The 27546-nt window shown below is 36.1% G+C and overlaps 1 protein-coding gene across 4 annotated transcripts in view; it reads right to left on the reverse strand.

The window, feature by feature from the left end:
* Positions 1 to 27546, reverse strand: part of ALCAM (activated leukocyte cell adhesion molecule) — a 217034-nt gene that overhangs the window by 14295 nt on the left and 175193 nt on the right. For 2 of the 4 annotated variants that reach the window (XM_035000239.1, XM_035000237.1), the window contains exons 7-14: positions 22584 to 22711; positions 20620 to 20752; positions 16646 to 16758; positions 14217 to 14352; positions 13979 to 14112; positions 10907 to 11039; positions 9073 to 9111; positions 8663 to 8780 (exon numbers count right to left, since the gene is read on the reverse strand). In XM_035000239.1, coding sequence (XP_034856130.1) covers positions 8663 to 8780; positions 9073 to 9111; positions 10907 to 11039; positions 13979 to 14112; positions 14217 to 14352; positions 16646 to 16758; positions 20620 to 20752; positions 22584 to 22711 — 934 coding nt within the window. The remainder of the gene's footprint in view (positions 1 to 8662; positions 8781 to 9072; positions 9112 to 10906; positions 11040 to 13978; positions 14113 to 14216; positions 14353 to 16645; positions 16759 to 20619; positions 20753 to 22583; positions 22712 to 27546) is intronic. The other 2 variants (XM_035000240.1, XM_035000238.1) reach the window with 1 other exon arrangement.

Here is a 27546-nt window from a genome sequence, read left to right on the forward strand (position 1 = left end):
TTTACATAGAAATCTTAAGGAATCCACAAAACAACCAATAGAATTAACAAGTGAATTTAGAAAGATAGTTGTACAGATTCCAACAACAAAAAATTAATAATATTTTCATATACTACTATAAAAATGGAAAATGAAAATTGCAAAATAATTTCATTTATAATAGCTGCAAAGGACATAAAGCATAAGAATAAATTGTGTAAGATATGTCAATATCTACATTAAAGATTATAAAATACTGCTAAGAAAAAATGGAGAGTAAATGGAGAGATATATGATGTTCATATTTTGGAAGGCTACATAAGAGGTCAAATTTAAGATTCAAATCTACTCAAATTTATCTATAAATTCAAAGCAACCATAATCCCACAAAGCTCTTAATTTTTTTGGTAGAAATTAACAAGTTGCTAAAATTTATATGAAAATGCAAAGAAATAAGACTTCTAACACAAGCAGAACATCAAAGTTGAAGGACTTACATTATTATTATTACTACTACTACTACAACAACAAATATTCCAAGGCCAAAAGAAAGTCTTTTTAACCTATGCTGCCAGAATGAGTTGACAAATACATGTATGGCAAAAGCAAAAACCAACCAAACAAACCACCTTTATCTTAGATGTATCATATCCTCAAATGTATAAAGTTTCTAGAAAAAGACAGAAAAATATCTTTGCCATTTAGGGATAAGCAAAGATTTTAAAGAGTGAGCACAGAAAGCACTAAACACAATAGGAAAAAGTTCCTAAGTTGTTCTTCATTAAAATTAAAAACTTCTGCTCATTAAAATACAGCATTAAGAAAAGAAAAAGAAGCCAAGTCACAGACTAGGACAAAATAGTCACAATATATCTATAACAAAGGACTTTTATACAGAATATGTAAAGAACTCTTACATCATGCACAAAAAAACAAATACCAGTAAAATCATAAGTAAAAGACCTGAATAGTCACTGCACAAAAAAATGATGACCAGCAAGTACACAGAACTTAAAATCGTTAGTCTCAGAGAAATGCAAGTTAAAACCAAAATTAGATAAAATTTCACACCTCCTGGAATGGCTAAATTAAACAGAATAACAACACCAAATTTAGGCAAGGATGTGGAAGAACTGAAACTCTCAAATACAGCTGGTAGGAGTTGGGAACTGGACAACTACTTTGGAAAGCTGTTTGGCAATTTCTTATGAAAAATATCTACCCTGTGACCTAGCAATTCCATTTCTAGATATTAACCCAAGAGAATGAAAACATATGCCTACAAAAATGCTTGTATAAGGATGTTTTTAGCCGTATTATTCATAATAGCCCAAACTGGAAACTAACCAAATGTCCATGAGCAAGAGAATGGATTAAAATAATGTGACATATTCTAACAATGGAACACTACTCAGTAATTTCAAAAAATGAAAACATCAATACATGTATCTCAGGAACATTATGTTAAATAAAAGAAGCCCGGCACAAAAGAGTACATTCTGTATAATTTCATTTATATGAGGTTCAAGATTCTCTGGTGATAACAATCAGTACGGTGGTTGCCTAAGGGAATGTGGATGGTGGGGCTGAACAGGAAGAGAGTCCAAGGGAACATTCTGGGGTGATGGGATGCTCTATTTTGTAACTGGAGTAATGGTCACAAGGGTGTATTACATTTATCAAAACAGATTTAATTGCACATTTATTGTAAGCATATTTTACCTTAATATAAAAACATTATGCTGAGAAAAGCTAAAACATATATGCCTTGTAGCGGTCACTGAAAGAACCGGGCAAAATGTGTGGTGAAAAACTGCATACCATTTGCACTTCCCTTTCTATTTACTTTCTAGGTGGATTTATTGGTCTAGAGACGGAGAGCAGCTTCTATGGTTTCATCAAGTTGTATTAAGTAGAAGGAGGTATCAAGGGGAAGGGAGTGACTAGAATTATTTCTCGGGAAGCTGTATTCAGGGCAAATCACGGTATCTTTCGATATATTTGTCCAGGTAAATCAGGCTAAAGATCACTGCTCACAGTGTGGAATTACAAAAAAAAGAGGTTGTTAGGGGTAATACGAAATATCTGTAGAATATGTTTGTAGAGTGAGAGCTGAGTAACTTCAAACAAATCGTTTTTCTTATCTTAATGTTTACAAAACAAAAGAAAAAAAAAGTAAGAAATGGTAAATGAAAATATCTCCCTTTCTTAATCTCACTCTCCAAAATTATAACTGCTAGCACTCTCATAATGCCTAATGTGTCAGACAGTGTTCTAAGTATGGCATAGATATGAAATTATTTCAGCCTTAGGTAACTCCATATTCTATTGAGACTAATAAAATTGCTTGTGATCACAGAGCTAGTAAGTAGCAAAACCAGGATTCAAACTTCAGGGGTCTTGCTCCAGAATCCATGCACCACGTTACACAGTTATACAAATATGCTAAGTGTTAGTGTACTAAATAGATACAAAAATAGTGTGGCTGGTGAGGGAGGGGGTATCATTGAGTATATGTATATATAAGATGTACATGAATTTTAATATTAATTTTTCCCTTTTTATTACTGAGACCCCACTCTCTCTAGCAGGGAAAATCCTTTAAAAATTATTCTGATTACTTTGGCTTGGTTTGGAAATTGATGTGGTAAAAATAAAAATAAAATGTAACTTTATGGATGTATCTTTTTTAATTTTGGAAAATCTCAGAGATTTGAAAGAATTACAGAGGTTAGAAATGCATCTACTATCGGAAGGGAGGACAAAAATCATTCTCTTCAGCAAAATATTTTTTTGGTCAATTGATTCGAAGGACAAGTTTAGCCATTTATAAAGAATGAGTGCTTGGGTCAAAATTTTTATGGTTTCCCAAACTTTCTTCATTTTTTGGCTTTTTTGTAACTTTAAATATGAGAGAAAATTTAAATCACAGAATTACAATAATGTTGGAAGAAGCCGTAGAGGTCTAATCTGTGAGGCATGGACTAAAGTCCTAGCCTTAGGGTCAGTGGGCCTGGATTCTCATCCTCATGTGTCAAGTCTGAGTTTCAAGTCCTTGGATAAATACCTCCTCAGAAGCATGCTTGCTCACCTATAAATCGGGGGTAACAGGATCTGCTAAACAGGCTGCTGTGAGGGTAAATGTGATGGTGTCTAGGAAAGCCCCCTGGAGGTAACACAGGCTAACTAAACTGATGAGAGTCATGTAGCTGCTGCCCACCGTCATAGAGCTGCTAAGTAGAAGAAGGAAAAGAGGAATAGAGTTGGTCTTATTATTACTACTTTCCATTTTATATCCTTAGAATTTCTAAGACTTTTTATAGAAACTTTCCACTAAAATAGGGAATTCTGAAGTCCTCAGTAAAAATTTTTAAAAAATGGCCTTTCATTTAGGCCAATAGTGAATATGGGGACAATCCAATACATAAACAAATGGGAATTAAAATGAACATAAAAATTCTGAATATGTACAAGAACAAGATGCATTCAGCCTAAGAGTTCAAGGTGTTTCCTTAACGTGGGTAATGTTGGTATAGCACATAGCCTGGCTCAGGGGAAGGGGAAAGAAAAAGAAAGAAATGCATGTAAACAGACAGCTAGAAAAGATTTTAAAAATTGAAAACATTTTATTTTGAAGCAAGCCCTTTCCTCTGGAAACATTTCAGGTAATATCTAGCAGGAGAGGGGAGGGTCATGGATGGATGGTTCTGCCGTTTGAATGGCCAGTGACCTTGTGATTGCCTGGATGGGGACTCTAGCATTTCTACATTATCTTATTTCCCCTCTAGTTCACTCTGTTATTTACGGTTTGCTAGAATAATGGAGCATTTTCTTTTCTTCCTTCTTCTGACTGCCTGCTAGACCATGGGTAGGGAAAGAGAAAGAACCCAAAATTTGGATTAGCCCGATTTCTAATACAAGGGGAGAGGCCACATCAGCCCTGCACTTTAGAGCACACCCTTCCATCCCTTGCACTGTATTAAATGCTGGCAGGCAATCAAAGTCAGAGATAAAATTTTAATTCCAAAGAAGTCTTGAGGCAGCAAAATATATTTGAAATTATATGGGATATGGAATAATATACTACATGCATTATCTTGAATAGGTTAATTTCACAGAGACTTGGATGCTGTGAAATAGGGTTAACTGCATTTAACTCATTAAATTGTTGAGGATTTCAGTTAAAAAAATAAAAAGAAAAAAGACTAATAGGTGCTTATGTAGTGATAAATGACGGAAGTCATGAAAAATGTGCTATAGATGGTCCTCAGGCACGATCTTCTCAAATTATTCATTGAGGAGTTGATTTTCCCTCATGGGAACATACTTTCAATTTTAGAGTAGGTATTGATTAGAAATAGAATTCAGTTAAAATCAACTTTTTTGCAAGATCCTCTATATATCAGGAGACGCTAATGAGAAAAATTTTAGAAAGGCTTAATAACATTGTTAAGAAACAAATAACATTGTTTCTTGAAATTTCAGGGTTTCAGCCAAGTCCTCTTTCGTCTTTTTTCTCCAGTTTAGGACCATCTCTGTTTTTTCCTGAGACAGTAGTGGAATAATACAGCATTGCACAAGGCAGAACTGACAAGATATTTGTGAGTTTTAGACTTACATAAAAACGTCATGAAAATAGTCATGAGTTCCACAGTTGCAAAAGATAAATCTCTTGGTAAGTTTCCAATATTCAGACAATGTGTATTTTGAGATGACAAATATCTGGCTAGTGCTTACTTCCAGTTTAGCATTAAGAAGTGTGGTGGTCAGGGGTCTCTTAAATGCAACCAACTTGGAAATTATGGTTTTAACAAATGCCTGAATAAGTTAGTGGCTACATCATGCTGCCTTTATATTTTTCCTTTTTCTTTGGCTCTTTGAATTTTTCATTATTGTTATTATTTCATTATTTATTTCATTATTATTATTATGTACTTACTGTACTATAAGATACACAAGAGAGGATGTGGAACTCAAATAATAGCAGGTAACTTCCTGGAGAGCTAAAAACAATGTTCAGAGGACAGAATGGAGAGAATGGAGAAAATAATAAAAAATAATAATTGAATCAGTCTTAGTTCTTTAATGTTCTCCTACCTGTTAAACAACTAGACATGAAGTGGGCTTAGTCAATCAATGCTTTTTGCTTAGAACTGTGAATTAATACCCTACACACATGGAAAATGATCAGAGTCATCCACTTTCATTACCAAAAAATAGCCAATGTAAAGGAAAAATCTTCCAGTGAGAATATGTATGATTCAAAGCAGCAGAAGAATCATGAGTCCTTCTCTCCAATGAATATACCAGATCACAAGGTCAAGTACAACTACTAAGCATTTCTTGCTGTTCTCCATATTTGAAATAGATATAAAAATATGTAGCTCATACTAATGGAATGGGGAATGCATGTTAGCTAAGTATCACTAGGTATGGTAACACTCTTAAGTTCTACTTGGGCATAAAAGATTGTTTCCCCCTTTCTCCACTGACTTTTAAACATGCCAATGCAAAGAACTTCCCCTAAATGTTGTTTAAACCTCCCTGCTCTGTGAGCTGTATCACTGAGGCTTTTAAATAAGATTTTAACTCATAATTTTTGTTCTAAGTGTTTGCCATAATGGTGACTCACAAGATCGTTAATGGTATTATTTTGCAAGATGGTAAACATAGCGATACATATCTGGAGAAAAACTCTGGACTCTATCTTTATTAAAAAAAATCTCTCCTGCCCATGTAAAATGGTGATGAATTAGCTAATGATAGCAATGAAATCCTCATATTGCTTTGAAAAGTTGAAGTAGAAGAATAGAAAAGAAGAGAGTATACTAGACCCAAACATGGCCTTAGCAATTCTTAACTTGAAAGCTCTTGTTATGAAAGTGCACTTACTCTGGACATGGGGATTAACAATAACTCATCTTGCAAAAATGCTGGCTTATCTCAGAGGGCACTAGCAAGGAATAACTTATCAGGAATGCAGAACACTTAGCAAATCTTAAGATTTTCACAAATTCTTCATAAAAACACTTCAGTGCTTGGGATGAGAATTGCAATTTATTATTTTGATTACAAATAATATTAACTCTGACAAAATGGTTGCTCTTTTCAATTAAATAACAGTTACTTAGATGAACGTTCAAGTCAGATGGTAAAATCTGAACTTAATTTAATGAGGCACTTTAAAGGAAATCCATGAAGTCTTAACCCTTGACCTAAAGACACTATAAAGCCAAGTGTCCAGCATTCATTTATCCATGATTTTAATTTTGAGTCACCATATGATAATAACAAATAAAGTAACAACAAAAAATCCCACACACATAATTTTTTTTATTCATAGGAGGATAAACGGCATCTAATGTGATCCTGGCAATTAGGATAGGATGATTAAGAACATTGCAGGGGGTGTTCCAAAAATTTAGCATTTATTTGGTCATAATGTAGAAAACTGCTGTTTATTTTTCAGCTCAATTCCAGGATACAGAGAAATTTCATTTTTATTCTTTTAAGAAATAACATTACATTGGAATGCTTCAGAAATCCTAAGTAAATAAAATGGAAATACCCCATATCCCAAGCTGTTAGATTTGTGAGTACCTTATAGTGGATTATAAAGAGATAATAGGATTGTGACCAACAAGAAACTTATACACATAGAAGGAGAATTTTAATAAGATATTGCCTCTGGGCAATCTTCTAAATTTTCCACAGAAACCACAGACAAAAGCCCACATGAAGTGTTGGTAGGTACAATGTTCACTGAGAAAAAGAACACATTTGTCACCAAGTGACAGTGGGGACTGCTCAAGATGGGGGAGTGAGGTGCCGAGATCAGAAGTGACTGTACCCCGGTATGAGAGCGGATGCGTTCATCAACTACAACACACACCAGGAACATGTTTCTGCCTTACATGACCAAAAAACCAGAGAAAAAGGCATGGTGAGAGAAAATCAGACCTAGTGATTAAGCACACAGATGCTAAAACAGCTCTGTCTGAAATCAAATACAACTCCGGCCCCTATGAACCGTGTAACCTTAAGCGAGTCATTTAACCATTTTCTGCCTTAATTCTTTCAAATGTAAAACATGAGTAATAACAGTATCTACTTCAGAGATGAGTTGCAGGATCAAGACAGAGCTCATACGATGTGACCTTAAAAATTTCTGAGCTATTGACTCCCTTTCATGGCAGCTCCATTCGAATCTTACTTTCTTTACTGAAATTGCTTTCTTTACAGGGTAAGATCATGGGTCTTACTGAGTCTGCTTTTTCTTTTGATTTTCTTTTAAGTTAACTTACCTGACATGTTGAAAGGGGTGATGATATCAGACATCAAGAAAATACAAAATCAAGTCCAAATTTGCCACTACCTATACACATCCCCTTGCGAACATCAATTTCCTCATATTTGAAACCAATGGTATACCACAGAATCACTAAGGAAGCTTTAAAAATGCAAACGCTAGGACCCATCTCTACCCACTCACATCCAAATCTGGGGTCAAGGCTGGGGTGATGAGGACTATTAGGCATGTGTGTACGTTAATCTTCATTGGTTAATCAGATTTTCACTATAAACCACTGTTAGATAATTTGTAAAGTTTGGTTCCATCTGTATTATTTATGACTAATAATTTTTATTTATTTTTATTTTCATTTTTTTAAGACTTTATTTATTTATTTGACAGAGAGGCAGAGAGAGAGAGAGCACAAGGAGGGGGAGTGGCAGGCAGAGGGAGAAGGAGAAGCAGGCTCCCTGCTCAACAGGGAGCCTGATGTGGGGCTCGATCCCAGGACCCTGGGATCATGACCTGAGCCGAAGGCTGATGCTTAACCGACTGAACCACCCAGGCGCCCCTACAACTAATAATTTTTAATCTAAACACTATCTAAATAGTTTTTAAAGTAGTCTTGGTACTTTGTCTAATTTTCTTTTTAGATTGCAGAAAAAAATAATGACGAATTTTTCTTTTTTTCTGAATTAGATCCTTTTATGGACCAAAGTGACTTAACTAGAGCAGAGGAGAAGTGACAAGATAATACTACGTCACCAACAGTTTCACTGCTGGCCAGACCCAACACCGCGGGATGTACTAACCACTTTTAATTCATCTCCACCAACCTCAGCCACATGGTTTAGAACAGCTAACCTTTTGGAAGTATACGCTTTTTAAAACGCCCCGTAGGCATTGAAAAAAAAAAACCCCAAATAATTGAGTTTAGACTATTGACTGAGAAAAATAAGGGGACACATGTGAAATCACACCCCAAGCCAATTCTCCAATGCTGGCAAAGCAGTCACTATGAGCTGAAAGCAAAACGTGATGATCAGCTTGATTTGGAGGATATGTCTTTCCTATCACAGAAATGACATGCCCAGATGAAGTGAGCATCATTAACACACTGTATTGATAATTCTCCCAGTGGGGCGCCTGGGTGGCTCAGATGGTTGGGCGTCTGTCTTCGGCTCAGGTCATGAACTCCAGGTCCTGGGACTGAGCCCCACATTGGGCTCCCTGCTCAGCAGCGAGTCTGCTTTTCCCTCTTCCTCTGCCTCTCCCCACTGCTCCTGCTCTCTCTCTCGCTCTGTACCTCTGTCTCAAATGAATAAAAAATAATAATAATAATTCTCCCAGTGGAAGTCAGTGAGCAAGTAAGGTCTTCTTTCCATAACTTACTTTGATTTCTTCATGTACAGCCAGTAGACAACACCAGCGACTAGGGCAGCGAGAAGGAGACCAACAACGATTCCCACGATTAGTTTTGCCTGGTCATTCACCTTTTCTCTGTTTTCATCTACAACAGAGAAGAAAAGTCCATGCAGTTACAGACACCGCTAAGGATTTCTGAGAAGAAGTCAATCTGGTTATTATTTCTTATTAAAAATAATTAAGGCTTACTACTACTATGAGTAACATGCAAACTTGTGCTTTTAAAAGATAAAATTTTTAGCATTCTTACTATCTTGTCTCATTTGCTATTTTAATTTGAGTCAAAATTGTGGCAGCTAAGAAATTACTTATACAGTGACACTTCGTAAATCTTGAGCTGATAGTCAAGGAACAAGAGTCCGCAGCGTAGTACCTACCACTTATCTCGTCTGCCTCATCGTGCTCTGGAATACTTACTGAAATGAAAAATGTTAATATGAAATTAAAAACAAAACTTGTTGATATATGAAAGTCACCTTTACCATTATAGTATGATGTAATAATACTCAAAGACAAAATATCTATTCTACAGCTAAGGGTAGAAAAAAATTTACATTTAATAGAGAGTGAACTTCCCTACAAAGAAATTAATCTTGTTTTAAGGAGAGTCGTTAAAACTGCAAAGGTATTAATCTACCATAGAAAATTTCACAACTGACAAACTTTAGTGTTAATCCAAAATCCATATTAATTTCTCCACTATTTACCACCTTTTAATAGGACTTTTTTTCTTTAAGAGAAACAAGTTGCCGTGTATCAAATCTACAGTGCAGTGTTTCTCGACTTTTCCTGCCTCTGTGGCGAATTCATTTTTATTCTAGTATTCAGGGACTTGTCATTAGAGATGTTCTCACAGTCATGGGGGTGGAGGTTAAAACTGGGGATGTTTCAGAGGCAAAGAGGCATTATCTGTGATGTTCGTAGAAGCCCTCCAAAAGACTTGCATAGCACCATGCTCCTGGCCCATTTTAAGTGCCGGACCATCATCTAATATTACATTACATAAATATTCTTCTATGGACCTGCATCAGAACTTCCAACTACTTCTATTAAAATGCAGATTCCCAGACCCCTTCTCACACATATTATATTGGAATTTCAGGAGGTGCTCACTAAATTTGAAAACAACTGTATTAAATGTTCATTAAGCCACTGCAAGGTCTAGAAGCCACTACTCAATGGGTTAGAATAAAAGAGAAACCTGTGTTCAGGAAGAAAGGATAAATTCTCTTTCTAGGTAGGACAAATCAATACTCGCTAAATTGAATTTTGAGAAGTCAATGCACCTATTTTAGAGTTAAATTTGCTTGGTTCTTTTCTCCTATCACTCCATCAGGCTTTTATATTCTAGTCATATTCTGTTAAGGACCATTATCTTTACACAGTTATTTTTTCCTAGCTCCAGCTACTTCCTAGCCAGTATATATCCCTATCCTGTTAATGTCACATACGGGAATCCAACTGACTGAAAAGTAAAAGTTTAGAAGGTCAGTTAGCATCCTGTCCAGAACCAAGCCTCATTCCAGGGCCTGCCCTGATTTAAGGTTGACATAGCAATAGGAACAATGATAGAATTGAAGATGATGGATAACTTCAAATTAAATGACAATTGTTTTCAGAAAAAGCTGCTCAACGTGTCAGTTTTTTTTTCACTTTTTCTAGGATAATTTCAATATCTAATTTTTAGCTATGACTCAAATATGATATTCAAAAGCATCAGTTTTGAAACTAGATTTCATAAATTCTATTATTTCCCTACCAGTTTGCTAAATGACTGTGCATGTGGCATTCCTATTCAAAATAAAGGTAGGATAAATGCCACAAAGAATTGGAATGCAAAATTTTAGCAAAATTAAAACTGTAACAAAAATGCTTTAAGATAATCTTTGAGTTATCTCTATTCTGAACACAAAACATGGATTAGATAACAATAACTCAGTTCTTATCCTCTGTTGCTCTTGGGAAATATTCCTGGACCAGATAAGGTCTCTGACCCATAAAACATAAAATGATTCAACAGTCAAGACAAGATAATACAAGGATGGACACCAGGACAAAAAAAAAGAGCCTATGATGATGATACCAGATGCAAAATAAATACATAAAACTTACCATAATGCAGTACAGGAAGATGGAATTGAAGATTTTAAACTAATGAAGAATAACTTCAAATTTTCTTACTTTTTTTAATGCCAGAAATGAAATACTCACTAGCAGAGACATTCAAGGAGTTTACTGTTCTTTCCAGCTGGTTTTCTGCTGTGCAAGTTAATGTAACATTCTCTTCAGGGGAAATGATAATTTTACTATAATACCTGCCATTGATATAAGGAGATTCCTCTGTCTGGAAAAGAAGAGAGAAGATGGGTTTCGAAAAAGAAATGGATTAAAACCTTGGGAAAAAGTAATACTGAGTGAAACAGGGGAGGTGCTTCGTAGTGCTATCTGGTATTCAAGGGTATATATAAGGTCATCGATAAGGACCAAATCAGGCTTCTATCTACAGCAGGGAGGAAGAAGATTAGTGAATCCATAATTGAGTTTCTGTTTATGCTCCTATTGTAAATTCTAATAATTAAATTAATTAAACTCTTCTCTTTTGATTCTCATGTTAGTTAATATTTTGGCACGATAGTATTTGTCTTAAAATAGTGATTGGTCACCAATTTTCTCTTAATAAACTTAAGAATTTAATTCTTATTTGTAAATTATGCCATTGTTTTTCACTTCAGGGGTTAATTCCTTTACCTTAAACCATTATAACTAAGTACTTATATATGTATGATTTGCTCATGGGAAAAATCAAACAACTTCTTGTTTCCTGAGCTAAATACAGAGAATGGATTATTTTTCAGTTCATTTGGTTTTTGTGAGGTCTTAAAATAAGAAATATTCACTTTCTTTTCTCTTCCTTTCAAGTAATCTCTATACGCAACGTGGGGCTTGAACTTAAGAACCCTGAGATCAGGAGTCACATCCTCTACCAACTAAGCCAGTCAGTCACCCTGACACAACTCAGTTTAATCTCTTCCCCAGGACTTGACTCCTAAATCCAACTGCACTAAAGCAAATATGTACCTGAGCTATTTTCTGAGTTGTATTATGCACACCATGTCCTACCTTGTTCTTTATTTGCTTTCTCCTCAACTATAGGATAAGGGCCTTCAGGACAAGAGATAGTCTCTTGCTTGGGGATATTGTCTAGTACCTGGGGCAGGAGTGCTTAGAGGCATCAATAGTTATAAAACAATAGATTCACCATGTGATTGAGGAGGGAACAAATAAAAGATTATGGATGGATTAGCACAAACCTAGAACAAGAAAAATAACATATCACCTAGTGAGCCAGAATCAATCCTTCTCCTTGACAATGAAGAATGGCATTGTTATTTTTATCCTCACAGTAAGTTCACATGCTATTTTTCCACTTCCCACTAGTATTTTTCACATGACTTTCTCACTGAGTCTTTGTTTTATCTCTATAAGGTATATTTGTTCATTCTAAGAGTGGCCTTTTAAATCTTTTTATCTGTTCATTCATCAAATATTTATTGTGTGCTTGTTTTTCTATTTTCTATGCTTCTATTATCAGTACCCAAAGGTTTTTTTTTTGCTATAATTATTATTTAATTAATAATTAAATAATAAACCCTCCAGGGCCCAGTTTTAGAAAGAAATATCCCTTAACATGCATAAGTAAGCAAAGTAATGGAGGCCACTTAGAGAGCAAAAAGGATAGAATAGAAAAGAAAAAAGTCATTTTTGAAGATTTATTTATTTTAGAGAGAGAGCATTCACACTCAGGAGTGGGGGCGGGGAGGGAGGCAGAGGGAGAGGGAGAGTCTTAAGCCGACTCCCTGCTGAGTGCAGAGCCTGACACCACAAAGGGCTCAATCTCACGACCCTGAGATCATGACCTGAACAGAAACCGAGAGTCCGACATGCAACTGACTGAGCCATGCAGGTGCCCCAGAAACAGTCATTTTTGACGCTAACCTCCCCCCCTTTTCTGTACACTGTCAGCAATTTAGGTGTTTCAGGTCTTTATTCTGAATCAAGAAAACTGCATTTCCTTAGAGTTCAGGTGCCCAGAGCCATTCTGCCTTCCTCATGCACACTACCTTGTGTGTTACCATGACACTGAATAAAATCAGGAGTCATTTGCTTCAAGTGTGTCCACTCCTTTGGGGAGCTTTCATACTTGGAGTTATGCAAATATATATGCATCACCCACAGGTGAAAGAGCCAAACTTCACCTTGCTCTGCAAAACTATGTTGTATAAGCTGGACCAGCAGCTCAACTGCCCTGTCAGAGAAAGAAATTTTAAATTCAAACTGAATGCAACTCTGCTTTATGGATGCCTTCCTGGATTTCAATTGCGTCCAAAGCTGGGAAGAAGGCAGCACAGAAGATTCAGATAAGCAGATGGCACCTCTGGGTGTTCCTGAAGAGTCTTTAACTGGTTTCACTGAGAAGAGGGACATGAAGACTATTGTAGAGAAAATGGAATGTTAAATGGAAAGTATGTCAGCAACCTAAGCAAACTAGCAATTTAATGGGATGACAGTTCTGAACCCCTAGTGACAGGCCAGATTCTCTCTCTCTCTCTCTCTTCTTCTTCTTCTTCTTCTTTTTTTTTTTTTTTGTTGTCAGAGAAAATTATTGGTAGTGTCCATAAGTTCTCAGCCCTTTACTCTCACTAAAATGTCCTGACAAAGTTACAAATATTAAAGTTTGGTTGATGTCCCCTTTTGTTTAAAAGGAAACATCCTAGACACTATAATTAGCTAGGCTTATTCTGGCCCTAGGCCTGGCATACACAATTTAGACTATATGTTCACAGACAGTGACTGTGTTCCTCACCACCCTCCAGGGCCCAGTTTTAGAAAGAAATATCCCTTAACATGCATAAGTAAGCAAAGTAATGGAGGCCACTTATACTCAGATGTGTAAGTTTATGATGCAGAAAAGTGTATACCTTAATGTTTTAATCACCCAAGTTTCAGAAAGTAATGACCATGGAACAACACTCAATTTACATTCTTTTAAAAATAGATACTGACCACAACATAATGATTCTTCCATTCTCCATGGCCCTGGGATTTAAAATTTCTCTTTGAGCCATGTTCTTTCCTTTGGAAAAATTAAGAAGTTAGCAAAAGCTTCCTCTGAGAATAGATGCAAATTTCTTGTTGCTAACAAGCGGGCCTACAGCTTAGGCACTTCTGTAAAAGCCCACATCGGGCCGAGCGCGGCACGTTAACAAGAGGACAAATACTTGCTTGGTTTATGACGCTTCCACTGCCAGTAATTGTCCACTGTATAGCTGGCTTCGGAAAACCTTCCACATGGCAGATAATTGTTTTAGACAGTCCACTGGGATCAGTTTTCTTTGTCATTTTGATTTGAGGTTTTCCTAAAATATCATTAGAATTAAAATAAGATGTTACCCTAAGATCATGAAAGAAACAGGATGTCAAATTCTCAGAGACATTGCATTGGTGCTCCAGTATTTATTACCTTCTACTATGAGTGTCAATGACTCTCTCTTCTTTAGGCCTTCAACCTCTTGCAGAGCAGTTTCACAAACATAGTTTCCAGCATCCTGATAATGGAGACTAGAAAATGATGGGCTGGATCGAAGCCTGATGTTGTCCTGAGTAAACAAAAAAGCTAATTACTTCATACGGCTCAAATACAACTCTCCATGTATTTATGAGATTGTCGTGGAGCCTAAAATTATTCTTCCAGATCTGAGGAAAATGCAAGTTCCTTTTTCTTAACTTGAGATGCTTTCAAAAATAGATTTCCTTTGTAGTTTTACACATTCAGAGTTTTATTTCAGACTCTTTCATTTACTGAATTTATAATTTGGGACAAATTCATAAATTTCTGAGACTCAGTTTCCTTATTTTTGCAATGGGATAATAATCTTGCCATATTGAATTGTTTGAGGACTTAATTATGTAAGTAATATAATGTGTTTACATTAAGAAAAGTTCTCGGGCGCCTGGGTGGCTCAGTTGATTAAGCAACTGCCTTCAGCTCAGGTCATGATCCCAGGGTCCTGGGATCAAATCCCACATTGGGCTCTCGGCTCAGCGGGGAGCCTGCTTCTCCCTCTGACCCTCTCCCCTCTCATGCTGTTTCTCTCCTGCGCACTCTCTAATAAATAAATAAATAAATAAATAAATAAATAAATAAATAAATAATCTTTAAAAAAAAAGTTCTCAATTGATAATAGCTACTCCTTGTTGCAAATGTAGATGAACTAGTATTGAAAGACAATGGAGACCTGTGCTACGTTATCAATGATAGGCATAAATACCAGAAAGCCATTTGATAGGATGCATTTATCAAGACAGGGGATCCATTACAGAGCCATGGTAATTATGACAAAATGTTTTTAAAGAAATCATTACTAACAGCTTCCTACCCTAATTTCTATGAACAAAGGAAATGCAGCATTTCATTTTTAAAAAGCACTTGGTATACAGAAAATAATGCTATTTCACCAGTAATGGAAATTCTCCTAAGCAGACACCTAAACACAATCCTAACAGCATGTGGTCTTTCCCCACTATGAATTTTTCTCCACTCCCCATCAACTAACCAGTGGCTAGGCCATCTTGATCAGCACTACCGACATTAGGCATTCAATTAACAACAGTGACTGCAGTTGGTGTAGAAACTACTTTAGCCAAGTAAACTTAGTCTCTCTAGTCCTGTAGTAAAACAACAAGTGCGTATGATTACTGACTAGTCTAGTTGCCTAGAACTTGTCCAGCCCTTTTACCACAGACTACTACAAATACATTATAGTGAATATGCAGTCTACAAAGTGACATTTTAATTATCTGAGTGAACAAGAAGGGTGATGAGGCTCCAGTTAAAAGAGAATAAAATAAGAAACTGCACTTTAAAAGAAAGAAAGCAAGTCAGAGAGGATCTAGTGTTAAAAGTGATCAAAAAGCAATAAAATAATATATATTTTCAGCAAGAGGAAATTCTAACAATACATTTCTCCACAATTTTTTATAAAGATAATTCTTGTCAACTCCCCTGTGAAATGGTTTGTATGTGTTTCGTCAACACGTGCATTGGGTGTTTAGATATACTAGCTGAGGACTTGAGTAGTGGGATTACAGTTACAACCTTTCCCTTTGGTGATAATCTTGTCTCAAATGCAATCCTACATAAGTACAATCCTACTATCTCACTCTAAAAAGGTAACAATGACTGGGTTCCCAGTAATGGCTTACATTCCAGACAATTACAAGATTAGAGGCATTCACTCAGGAAATACTGACCAAGCTCCACTGTGTTCCAGGTGCTCCACTATGGCCCAGGGCTGAAAAGGTGCTACGAATCCAATGAACTCACATTCAGACACTTAAGGTCAGTTTCAGGCTGAAAGTTATCTAATCAGAGCACAGTGTTTATTAAACCCAATAAGACCTGAGTTTGAGTTGACTCTGCTACTTAAGAGCTTTCTGATTTCTCTCACCTCAACTTCTTTCTGAATAACATGGGGAAATAATAAATGTCCTGCATATTTCATAGGGTTCTTTTAAGTGTCATGTGAGAATAATGTGGGTTAAAACACACTGAAAATTGGTAAGCTCTAGAGCATACAACCATAAACATGTGTGTGTCCGTGAGCATGTGTGTATGTGTAGAATTCCTTAGTAGATACAGATAAATCAATGTCCCAAAGTAAATTTCAGACAATCAATTATGGATGCCATACTGTTGTTGAGTACCTCTAAAATTTTATTGTGACACCATTTATATGATTATAATATAGAGAAAGAGAGCATGAGTGTGGGTATATAAACATATTACCCATGAGTATACATATTTAGATGTCATAGTAAATGCAAAAGAGCCAAAAAGGAGTCAGTCCAAACAGTGTAAAATTGGTAATATTACCAAGAAATATGACTTACTTTCATCCATACCACGGTTGCATTCCTACTAGCAGATATTGTGCATGACACAGGCAAGGCATCGCCAATCTGCTTGGTCACTTCCCCACTTGGGTTTAAGGACAAATCCAAATCTGTGAAGCACAAAATCTACTTGAAATGCAAACTCCAGGAAAGGAAGACAGTCAAAATATTTTGGAGAAGAAAAGATGAAAGACAAAAAAAATCCTTCTAACTGTATTCAAAATTCAGAACTGATTTATGTGACCAAAATAACTGAACTGTAGTGTAATCAGTCCACTTTTTCAAGCCAGGTTTGAGACCAGTTTGGACAAGGAAATGGTCAATCTAACTGATTATACATTTATTTGCAGTTAACATGACTGATGTTTTGACTGCATAGAAGTATTCCCCTGGGGTCTATTACCTTAAGAAAAACAATTCTTAAATCACTTCTGGAAGAAAAGAAAGATGATGATTAAATAAATATTATAAAATGAGTTGGTAAGGCATGCCAGGAGAAAATTAAGTATATTTAGACAGCAGGTGATAATCTGAAAAACCATGAGGTAGTCTATTTCTTCAGAGAGAACTGACTATAGTAGTAAGATTTTTTTTTTTTAAAACGCAATTCCATTTCTTATGCAGTTGAAATTTTAAATAAGATCTATTGTTAGGCACACTGTCAGCAGGCATCATTTTTTAAAAACAGGATAAACACATCTAAGGAGGTATAATCTTTCAGATGGAAAGTAATTTCTATAAAAATCTTACTATCACAGTTTGATCTGTATGAGGAAAATCTGATTTAATAGAACAAACATTTATTGTGCAGCTACTAATTTGCAAGCACTGACAGAGGGAGATACAGAGATGAATATATAAGCTTACAATTTACAATTTTTGAGGTAGAGGTAATACGCCGTCAGCTATGTGACTCTGATACACAGCAGCATGAAACCAGCACCTACTAGCATACATGCTACGGATTAGAAGTTCAATTAGTATTTGTTGAAAAACTAAAGGGCTACAAACAGAGGCAGAAGCAAAGACTTATGGGAGTGTAGAGAACAGAGCCAAAATGGGTTGCAAAGCAGTAATAAAGGCTTTGTATATGAGGTAGTATCTGCTTGTGGTCCCTGACCGTTGAGAAGGGCTTTGATAAATGGAGATACAGGGAAAACGTCTGCCACATAAACAAAGGCAGACTGCTGACAGTGTGGCAGATTTCACCATAGTGAGTAATCTGGTATGAATGATAAGCCTATGTAATTAGTGGAGGCCAGACTATAAAGGACTATGCCTGCCATGCTAAGAGTTGAGACTCTTTTCCACGGCAGTGGGGATTTCCTATTGCACCCCGTGCTTCTCCTTGGCTTTACATATTGTAGCTGCAGTGGGCTGATAGCTGGCCAACATCACTTTTAATACCTGTTTTTGCTGTCAGACTGTAAGAACCATGAAGGTAGGACCCATGCCTTTTGTTGTCACTGTGCATTCACAGTGTCTGCCACATGGTAGGCTCTAGAAAACAATTACTGAGTGAAGGAAAGAAGCATGTTTTCACAGTTTCTCATTAATATTAAAATATGCATTATCACATAGAAAAGTGGAGTTTCCTCAGAAAATCTGGATTGATTACATTTAGATGAAAACCCTATTCAGGGAGAGTGAGAAGCTTTTGTTAGTTGGACAGTTAATTTGCCAGTGAGAAGATAAAAGAAGTGATTTTAAAGGCTGATGATGGACTTTGGAAGTTCTGATGAAGAGTCTATCTGTGCACGAATTGGCAGAGGAATAGGAGATGCTTCATCAGCAGCTATGGATCTGTGGGCAGGCAGCCCTGATGAGGGGTCTGTTCTGCAAACATGTGCGAGCGTGGCTTGGTGCTTCTCTATCCACACTCCCTTTAGTCAGCTATGGAAAGGAGACAAATCTTGTTTTCAGACAACAAACAAGCAATCAAGGATAAATGGGCAAAAAACAGGATTTTTATGTTTTCGTTTCATGTAATTCAGAGTAAAATCTTCATTTATTTGTAATCCTTATTTCAGCTTTTAAAGAGAAATATAGGCCTTAAAGCCCAATGTTATAGTCTACCTTTCAAAACCCAAAAGCATTTAAATCCAATTAAGTGCACTGAAATCCAATTAAACTGTTACATACTTTTGTTTAATTTTGTTTTTCTTTATCACAGCTGATCACTGAGGTACAATGCGGCTGCACCACATTTGCCTTATTACTCTGCCAACTATCCCTCCCTGACTGATCTACAGGTGATACACATAAGGGCCCTTTCCTTTTAGGGTCCTGAGTAGCTGGCATCTCTTAAACCTAAGCTTACTATACTATCTCTAAGCACTGGATTATTGGTTACTGGCCCACAGATCTCATGGACAATGATATCAGAGAGTTGTTTCACAGGAAATTCTATAGGCTGGTTATATTCTCTCACTTCCTTTTTTTTTTTTTTGGTCATGGAACAGGCTGGATAAATGGTGCCAGGACTGACTGGTCCTCAGAGAAAAAGTAGCATTGTTTTTATCCTGAGAGATCACTGCTTTCTCTCTAACCAGTTTCTGATGGCAGACACACTCAGAGCTATACAACATGAATATGGTGCAAATAGAGAAATGGCCTGGCTGTGAACATTTCTTAACAGTCTTCTATTTTTATAGGGCTCCCCAGGGTGTGCTCCCAACATCAGACACTCAAAAGCAACCATCTGCTTACTCTATTCCCCAATGTATCTCCTTGTATCTCCCTCGAAGTTTTAGCTCCTATCCTATATGTTTTCCAAGCATTATAGGTAGAATGAGAGATTTAGAACCATTTCCTCAGAACAATTTCTAGTCTCTTTCAATTTTGAAACAAAGAAACCCCTCATACTTAATGGAATTAGAGCACATCATGTCTAGAGAAACTTTACTGCAATGGAGGATGTCAAGAGGTGCTACTGGGTACAAAGTTTGGCCTATACCTCCAAGCAACACTGACATTTGCCTAAAGCACTCTGTAAATTCTAGTGTCACCGGGGAGCAGTTCAAATTAGTTCCCCCTGGGCGCCTGGGTGGCTTAGTTGGTTGGGTGACTGCCTTCGGCTTAGGTCATGATCCTGGAGTCCCTGGATCGAGTCCCGCATCGGGCTCCCTGCTCGGCAGGGAGTCTGCTTCTCCCTCTGACCCTCCCCCCTCTCATGTGCTTGCTCTCTCTCATTCTCTCTCTCTCAAATAAATAAATAAAATCTTTGAAAAAAAAAATTAGTTCCCCCTATCCATAATGCATCACGTATATCAAGAATATAGACTGTCAGAAATTATAAAACAAAGGACTTAAAGTGCTCTTTTTTATGTATCTCTTTTCCTATCACACTAAAGCATAACTTCGGGAGTATCTGGAGGTCAAAAGCAGGATAAAAGTTAATAAATACGTTCAGGGTAATTTTGAAGAGTTTCTGTTTCCAGAAATTTTCTATTCTTCTATACAGAGGCCAATAAATGGCTTTTAGTGGTCTCTACCTCTGCTGCTTCCAAAAGTTGAGTCTATAGTAACTATGTATTGCTTGGGTTTTGGTGCTAATGTTATTCTGTAATAATAATAATAATAATAATAAAGATACTTAATCTACACTTTTTTCTGGGCCTAGTGCAAACCTTGTGAACTTTTGAGAATATCTAAATATTTTCTTAAAATATAAAATGAGTAATTTCTTTAAGATCCACATGAATATTTAGTTGATACCACAAATTGAAGACATTTAGAAAGAAGATGGAAGTTTACCACTGCCAAAACTTGTGCTTATTCAATCCACTTAAGATTTCAATATGCAGTGCAAATTTGGACCAAAGCTGAGGTTGCTTTGATGCACTTCAGTAAGTCTATTGAAACCACGCTATTTAAGGAAAATATAGTTGCACTTTATTTGAAAATACAGCCAGGTTAGACTATTAGAGGCCTTTCAAGTGAAGTTGATAAAGAAGAATAGGGTGACTTACAGTGAACGGTGATGGCTGTTGAAGCAATCATGCTTTTTTTGTCTATCAGGGAGCATTTGTAGTCTCCTGTTGCATTGCGCCTTACATCTGTCAACGTGTAAGTATTTGAGCTTCTTATTCCTTCAGGCTGTCCCTTTTGATAGAGGTAAAATGTCAGATGATTACACCTGGTAGCTACAATGAGATGAGTTGTATTTCTTGATGAAAATAGCATTTTCTTTTGTAAGAAAAAAAGGGAATGTGTTTCTATGATTGGACAAATGGGAGTAGAATTTGTGTTGTCTGATTTCTGGAAAAATAATTGCCATTTTGATTCTAAGGAAATTGAGGTGCTAATAAACATGATATTGATGACATCTTTTCTATTGACAGCAAGGCTTGAATTTGAGAGTTAAAGCAAATTTTTTTTTAAAAATCTAATATTTCATTTTATATTTATGTCTTCTATTCATCAAAAAGATTTGAGGCAGCTTAAAAGAAAACATGCTACATATCCAAATAAAAAGGAGAGGAAAAAAAGAAAGGAAGGAAGGGAGGGAGGGAAGGGGGAAGGGAAGGGAAGAAAGGGAGAAAGAAATGGGGCGAGGAGAATTTTTTTTTTTTAAAGAGTGAAGAAAAAGAAAAGAAAAGAATTAATAAACTAAGAATAGAAAGAATATAAATGAACTATACAGTAATAAAAAACCATAATCATCAGATATTGTTGTAAAGCTAAGACACAAATTTGGCTGTCATCCCTGATAGCCAAGGTAGAAACATAATTAGTTTCAGAAGTTCATTTGCATATAAGACAAAAACAGTATGTTTTTGAACATACTGTTCAAAGAACATATCATTATTTATTGGGAGAAACAAAGTTTTCTATCAACATTTAAGTCTAAAAGAAATCAGCTATATTAGTCTTCTGAGTAATTAGTCTTCTGAGTTCTGAGTAATGAGCCTTCTAAGTAGATGATATTCTTAAATGCTGCTGAGAAAGGTAGTGGGTGACATTTGTAAAGATAACCCTTAAGTAAATGCAATATAAGGTTGTATGTGGCTTCTCTCAATGGAAGGTTATGTCATACACAAACCTAGGAAGAGCTCTGGGAGAGCAAACAAGTGTCCTCAACAGCTCTCTCCTAGTCTGACTCCATACTACCATGATATCTAGAACACATCCTAGAGGAATGTTCCAAATTATCTTCTCTACATATCATTCCTTTCAGCTATCATATTGATAAAAGTTGAGGAGCTGGCCCTTCAAGACCATATGCCATGGCAAGATATAGCCCCTAGCTTTATTCTCTCAAGCTAAATATAATGTGCAACAGAACGGTCCTACTTCAGAGGGTCAGAGATGTATTCAGGAAGGCACTGTGGGTAGATTTAGAATCTACATCATTGCTCTCATCATTCTTCAGTTTAGCGTTATCTATTTTTGAAGAACAGATTCTTATAGCTTATCTAGATAATGAAAACTAGAGTTTTTGTAATTATGGTTTCCCATGATCAGCTTTTTTTTTATGTTATGTTAATCACCATACATTACATCATCAGTTTTTGATGTAGTATTCCATGATTGTTTGCGTATAACACCCAGTGCTCCATTCAGTACGTGCCCTCTTTAATACCCATCACCAGGCTAACCCATCCCCCCCTCCCCCTCCCCTCTAGAACCCTCAGTTTGTTTCTCAGAGTCCATAGTCCCTCATGGTTATGATCAGCTTTTCATCTCTTTTTCCCTGAAATCTCTTAACACTGAGGAAAAAAAGGCAAGATCACTGGTAGATGCAAAAAAAAAAAAAAAAAAAACCAGACCAAAATGAAGAAAAAAAACAACCTTTTAAAGGGACATTTTACAGGTGTCCCTTGTCCCCAAGAATGAGCTGCACAACTACACACGATTCTTAATGTCAGCCAGCTGCCACACAGTAGGACGAAATGATAGTATCTAGCTCAAGTAATAATCCTTAAGCACTTACCGGTAAGTAAAACAAAAATTCCTCAGGAGGAGGGTTACCATTTCCCAAGCACGTAAGAGTGATGTTGTCCCCTTCTTTGATGGCGTTTTTTGATGGCAGCACTTGTATTGTCACTTGCTCAGTAGGATCTGCAAGAGACACAGACACAAGTTAACCATTTTCATCAAGTACCAAATCACTCCGTACATACAATATAAATGACTAAATTATACACAATTTTCTCAAGAAGCGAGTAATGGTAATTACTTAAATGTATCCTTTTGCACAGGGATTGAAGTTAATAGCTACTTGCTATACCAAGTACTAATCTTGGTTGGAGAAAACTACAAAGAAACCCTCTTACATTAAAAACCAATTTCTTTTTAGCAAAATGTCTTTAACTGAGGTAGGAATGACCATAATTATTTTATGTGTAAAAGACCAGTAGGAACAATCTCACTGCATGATTTCATTATAAGGACATTTAACTAATATATTATATGAACCCCACGGTTTGGAAAGACTGGATCAGCTAGCATAGTAGCTAAAACTATTAGGCACCCCTACACTCATCTTACATAATAATACCTTATATCAAATAAAAAGAGACATGAGCTAAGCAATGCCAGCAAGGTTTTTGGCATGCAGGAGAGTAGATCAGTTTTCAAAAAGATGAATCTTTTTCGTGAACTGAAGGAGACCCTTAAAACAATCAACAGGACTGTAAATATATTGTAATTCTGTTCTGTGCATTGGAGCAAACTTTCATTCCATTTTGGTCACTTTTATGGAGAAAATAGGGCTAAAGGGTATTCTTTAGTAGAGGCTACTACTAACAGTAGAACACTAAAGAAATTGAAGGCTAGATACAAAGGACAATATCTAGCAAACAGAAAATAAGAGGAAGGGGTGTTGGCAGTTATAAATAACCCACTTTCTAATACAGCTTGTTATATAGCTGGATAATAAGAATAATAGAATAAGAGTAGAAAAATAATCTATGAAGACTTACTTTGTTATTAGCTAATAAAACAAATAAGTGGTAGATTCAGAGGTTTTTTCCTATCTCTTGCTATCATTTATGTATCTTTTTAATACCCAAATGCAGAAAAAACATAGATTGCTTTGTTGCCTTTTCTTAATGCTTGGACCTCTCTATTTGCCCAGAATGTTCTGAAGCTAAACAGTGACTGGTATAATATACTTCTTGTTAGTTTTTCTGAATTTCCCTGAGGTAGTTCCCTCACTAGCAGTTCCCAGTAAAGCTGGAAGATAAATAAAGTCTGTTTTTCATCCTCCACTGGCCTTCCATTTCTACACCTTCTTCTCTCTTTTATGTGGCCCTTCGCTGACTGTTTTGGCCTGTTGCATGTCACTGCGAGACTACTCAATCAAAGCTGACACCAGAACAGCGAGGGATCACAATCTGTCTGACTTCCTGCTTTATTTCAAAACTTCCCTTCTCTGTGTCCCCTTTCAATAGGCTCTGTTCTGTAATAGAGAACTGAAGAACTGTATTGAGATCAGAGAGATTTGAGTTTTAACAGTAACTTTCTGGATGTCCAGCTAACATGCCTCAAACAAAATTAACCATCTCTTGCTCTCCTGTTATCCTTGACTTTTTCTCTGAATTTTACTCTGTCCACTAGTAAATCATTCTGCCAGGTATTCTGGCTTTCTCTTATCCACTCTGTCACCATGTTTTAATGATTAATACTGTGTTTTGCATCTGATTCTCCCCTTTTATTCCTACTAACACTTCCATAGTCCAGGCTCTAACCTATACCTGAAACACTAACATCAAAGTTTTAGACAGTGCCCTCATTCCACTTCTTCAAATATATAAATATTTATACATATGTATATATAAATTTATAAATATTTAAATATTATGCATATATATATATATTTCCTCTAAATCAGTTTTCTGAAGTAATGTTTTGAAGATTACAATGATATGTGAAGACTGAAATAAAAATTTCTTAACCTGGTACCCATGATTGCCTTGAACTATTCAGGTAAGAATTATATCTCACTATTCTATATATACCACTATATAATTACCAAGAGTCTATTCAAATTTTCTTTGTCCCATCTCCATTTATCCTCTGTCCACTCATGTATTCATTTGTTTAGTTAATATTTATTTTGTGCTGGTACTAAGTGCTAAAGTTATAAAGTTGAAAACAGCATGGCTTTTGATCTATTTATAATGACATCAAACAATTAAGACTATAAAAACATAAAAATTACATATGATGTGATCACTGGTGGCTTACAGATGCATGAGACTGGGAAGTGTCTGGTAGGAATTGATGCTACTGCTGGGATTTAAAGAATGAATAGGTGTTTGCTAGAAAACAAAAGTAAGGTAGTGACTGTAAATGAATAGGCATGTAAGTAGTAGTCTAAAGGAGGAATCTGGAAAACAGAACAGGACTGTAGAAGATACAGTGAAGTGACGAAGATTGAGATATAGTGCAGGACCATGGCTACAAAGGATTTGGGGCATATCAAAATTGGGAGTGTAAAGACAAAAGAGGGAAAGAAAAATCTTGGATCATGAAAATAGACTCAGGGAACTCAGTGACTCCTTCAACCATAATAACATTTGTATCATAGGGGTCCCAGAAGAAGAGATTGAAAAGGGGGCAGAAGGTTTATTTGAGGTAGTTGTAGCTGAAAACTTCCCTAATCTGGGGAAGAAAACAGACATCCAAATCCAGGAGGCACAGAGAACTCCCATCAAAATTAGCATATGCAGGTCAACATGGAGACATAGTGTAGTTAAATTTGCAAAATATAGAGATAAAGAAAAATCCTAAAAGCAACAAGATAAAAGAAGTGCCTAACTTATAAGGGAAGACCAATAAGGTTAGCAGCAGATCACTCCACAGAAACTTAGCAGCCAGAAGAGAGTGGCATGATGTATTCAATGCACTAAATGGAAAAAATCTGCAGCCAAGAATACTCTATCCAGCAAGGCTATCATTCAGAACAGAAGGAGAGATAAAGAGTTTCCCAGACAAACAAAAACTAAAGGAGTTCGAGACCACTGAACCAGCCCTGCAAGAAATATTAAAGGGGACTCTTTGAGTGGGAAAGAAAGACCAAAAGTGATAAAGACTAGAAAGGAACAGAGAAAATCTCCAGAAACAGCCACAAAATAAGTAATGAAATGGCACTAAATTAATATCTGTCAATCATTACTCTGATTGTAAATGGACTAAATTGCTCCAATCAAAAGACACACAGTGTCAGATTGGATAAAAAAACAAGACCCATCTATATGCTGTCTACAAGAGACTCATTTTAGACCTAAAGACACCTGCAGATGAAAGTGAGGGGATAGAGAAATATCTCCCATGCAAAAGGATGTCAAAAGAAAGCTGGAACAGCAATTCTTATATCAAACAAACTAGATTTTAAACCAAGGTCTATAACAAGAGATGAAGAAGGGTACTATATCATAATAAAGGGGTCTATCTAACAAGAAGATCTAACAATTATAAATAGTTATGCCCCCAACGTGGGAGCACCCAAATATATTAAACAATTAATAACAAACATAAAGGAACTTATTGATAATAATGCATTAATAGTAGGGGACTTTAAAACTCCACTTATACCAATGGACAGATCATCTAAGCACAATGGACAGATCATCTAAGCAGAAAATCAACAAGGAAACAAGGCTGTGAATGACACACTGGACCAGATAGGCTTAACAAATATATTCAGAACATTTCATCCTAAAGCAGCAGAAAATACATTCTTTTCAAGTGCACATGGGACAGAGATCACATACTAGGTCCAGAATAAATCACATACTATGTCACAAATCAAGCCTCAAGAGGTACAAAAAGATTAAGATAATACCATGCATATTTTCTGACCATAAGGATATGAAAGTTGAAGTCAACCACAAGAAAAAATTTAGAAAGAACACAAATACATGGAGGTTAAAGAACATCCTACTAAAGACTGAATGGGTCAACCAGACATTAAAGAGCAAATAAAGAAATACATGGAAACAAATGAAAACATAATGATCTGAAACCTTTGGAGTGCAGCAAAAATGTTCATAAGAAGGAAGTATATAGCAATATAGGCCTACTTCAAAGCAAGAAAAATCTCAAATATGCATAACCTTACACCTAAAGGAACTAGAAAAAGAACAACAAATGAAGCCTAAAGCCAGCAGAAGAAGGGAAATAATTAAGATTAGAATGGAAATAAGTGATATAAAAACAAACAAACAAAAAACATAGAACAGATAAATGAAACCAGGAGCTGGTTCTTTGAAAAAATTAATAAAATTGATAAACCCCTAGTCAGACTTATCAAAAAGAAAAGAGAAAGGACTCAAGTAAATAAAATTACAAATGAAAGAGGAGAGATCACAACCAACACCACAGAAATGCAAACAGTCATAAGAGAATATTATGAAGAATACATGTCACCAAATTGGACAATCTGGAAGAAATGGATAAATTCCTAGAAACATATATAACCTACCTAAACAGAAACAGGAAGAAATAGAAAGTTTGAACAGACCAAAACCAGCAAAGAAATTGAATCAGTCTTCAAAGTCTCCCAACAAACAAAAGTCTAGGGTCAGATGGCTTCCCAGGGGAATTCTACCAAACATTTAAAGAGGAGTTAATACCTATTCTTCACAAACTATTCCAAAAAAATAGAAAAGGAAGGAGAACTTCCAAACTCATTCTATGAGGCCAGCATACCCTAATTCCAAAACCAAACAGACTCCACTAAAAAAGAGAACTACAGGCCAATAACTCTGATGAACATGGACACAAAAATTCTCAACAATTCTGCCCTCATGATCCAGTAGTTGTTTCTCTCTCTTTTTCTCAGCTTGAATATTATGCAGCCATCAAAAGGAATAAGATCTTGCCATTTGCAACGACGTGGATGGAACTGGAGGGTGTTATGCTGAGCGAAATAAGTCAATCAGAGAAAG

Source organism: Mirounga leonina, unplaced genomic scaffold (assembly GCF_011800145.1).
Source record: "Mirounga leonina isolate KUSES-001 unplaced genomic scaffold, KU_Mleo_1.0 Mir_115, whole genome shotgun sequence".
Classification (NCBI taxonomy): domain Eukaryota; kingdom Metazoa; phylum Chordata; class Mammalia; order Carnivora; family Phocidae; genus Mirounga; species Mirounga leonina.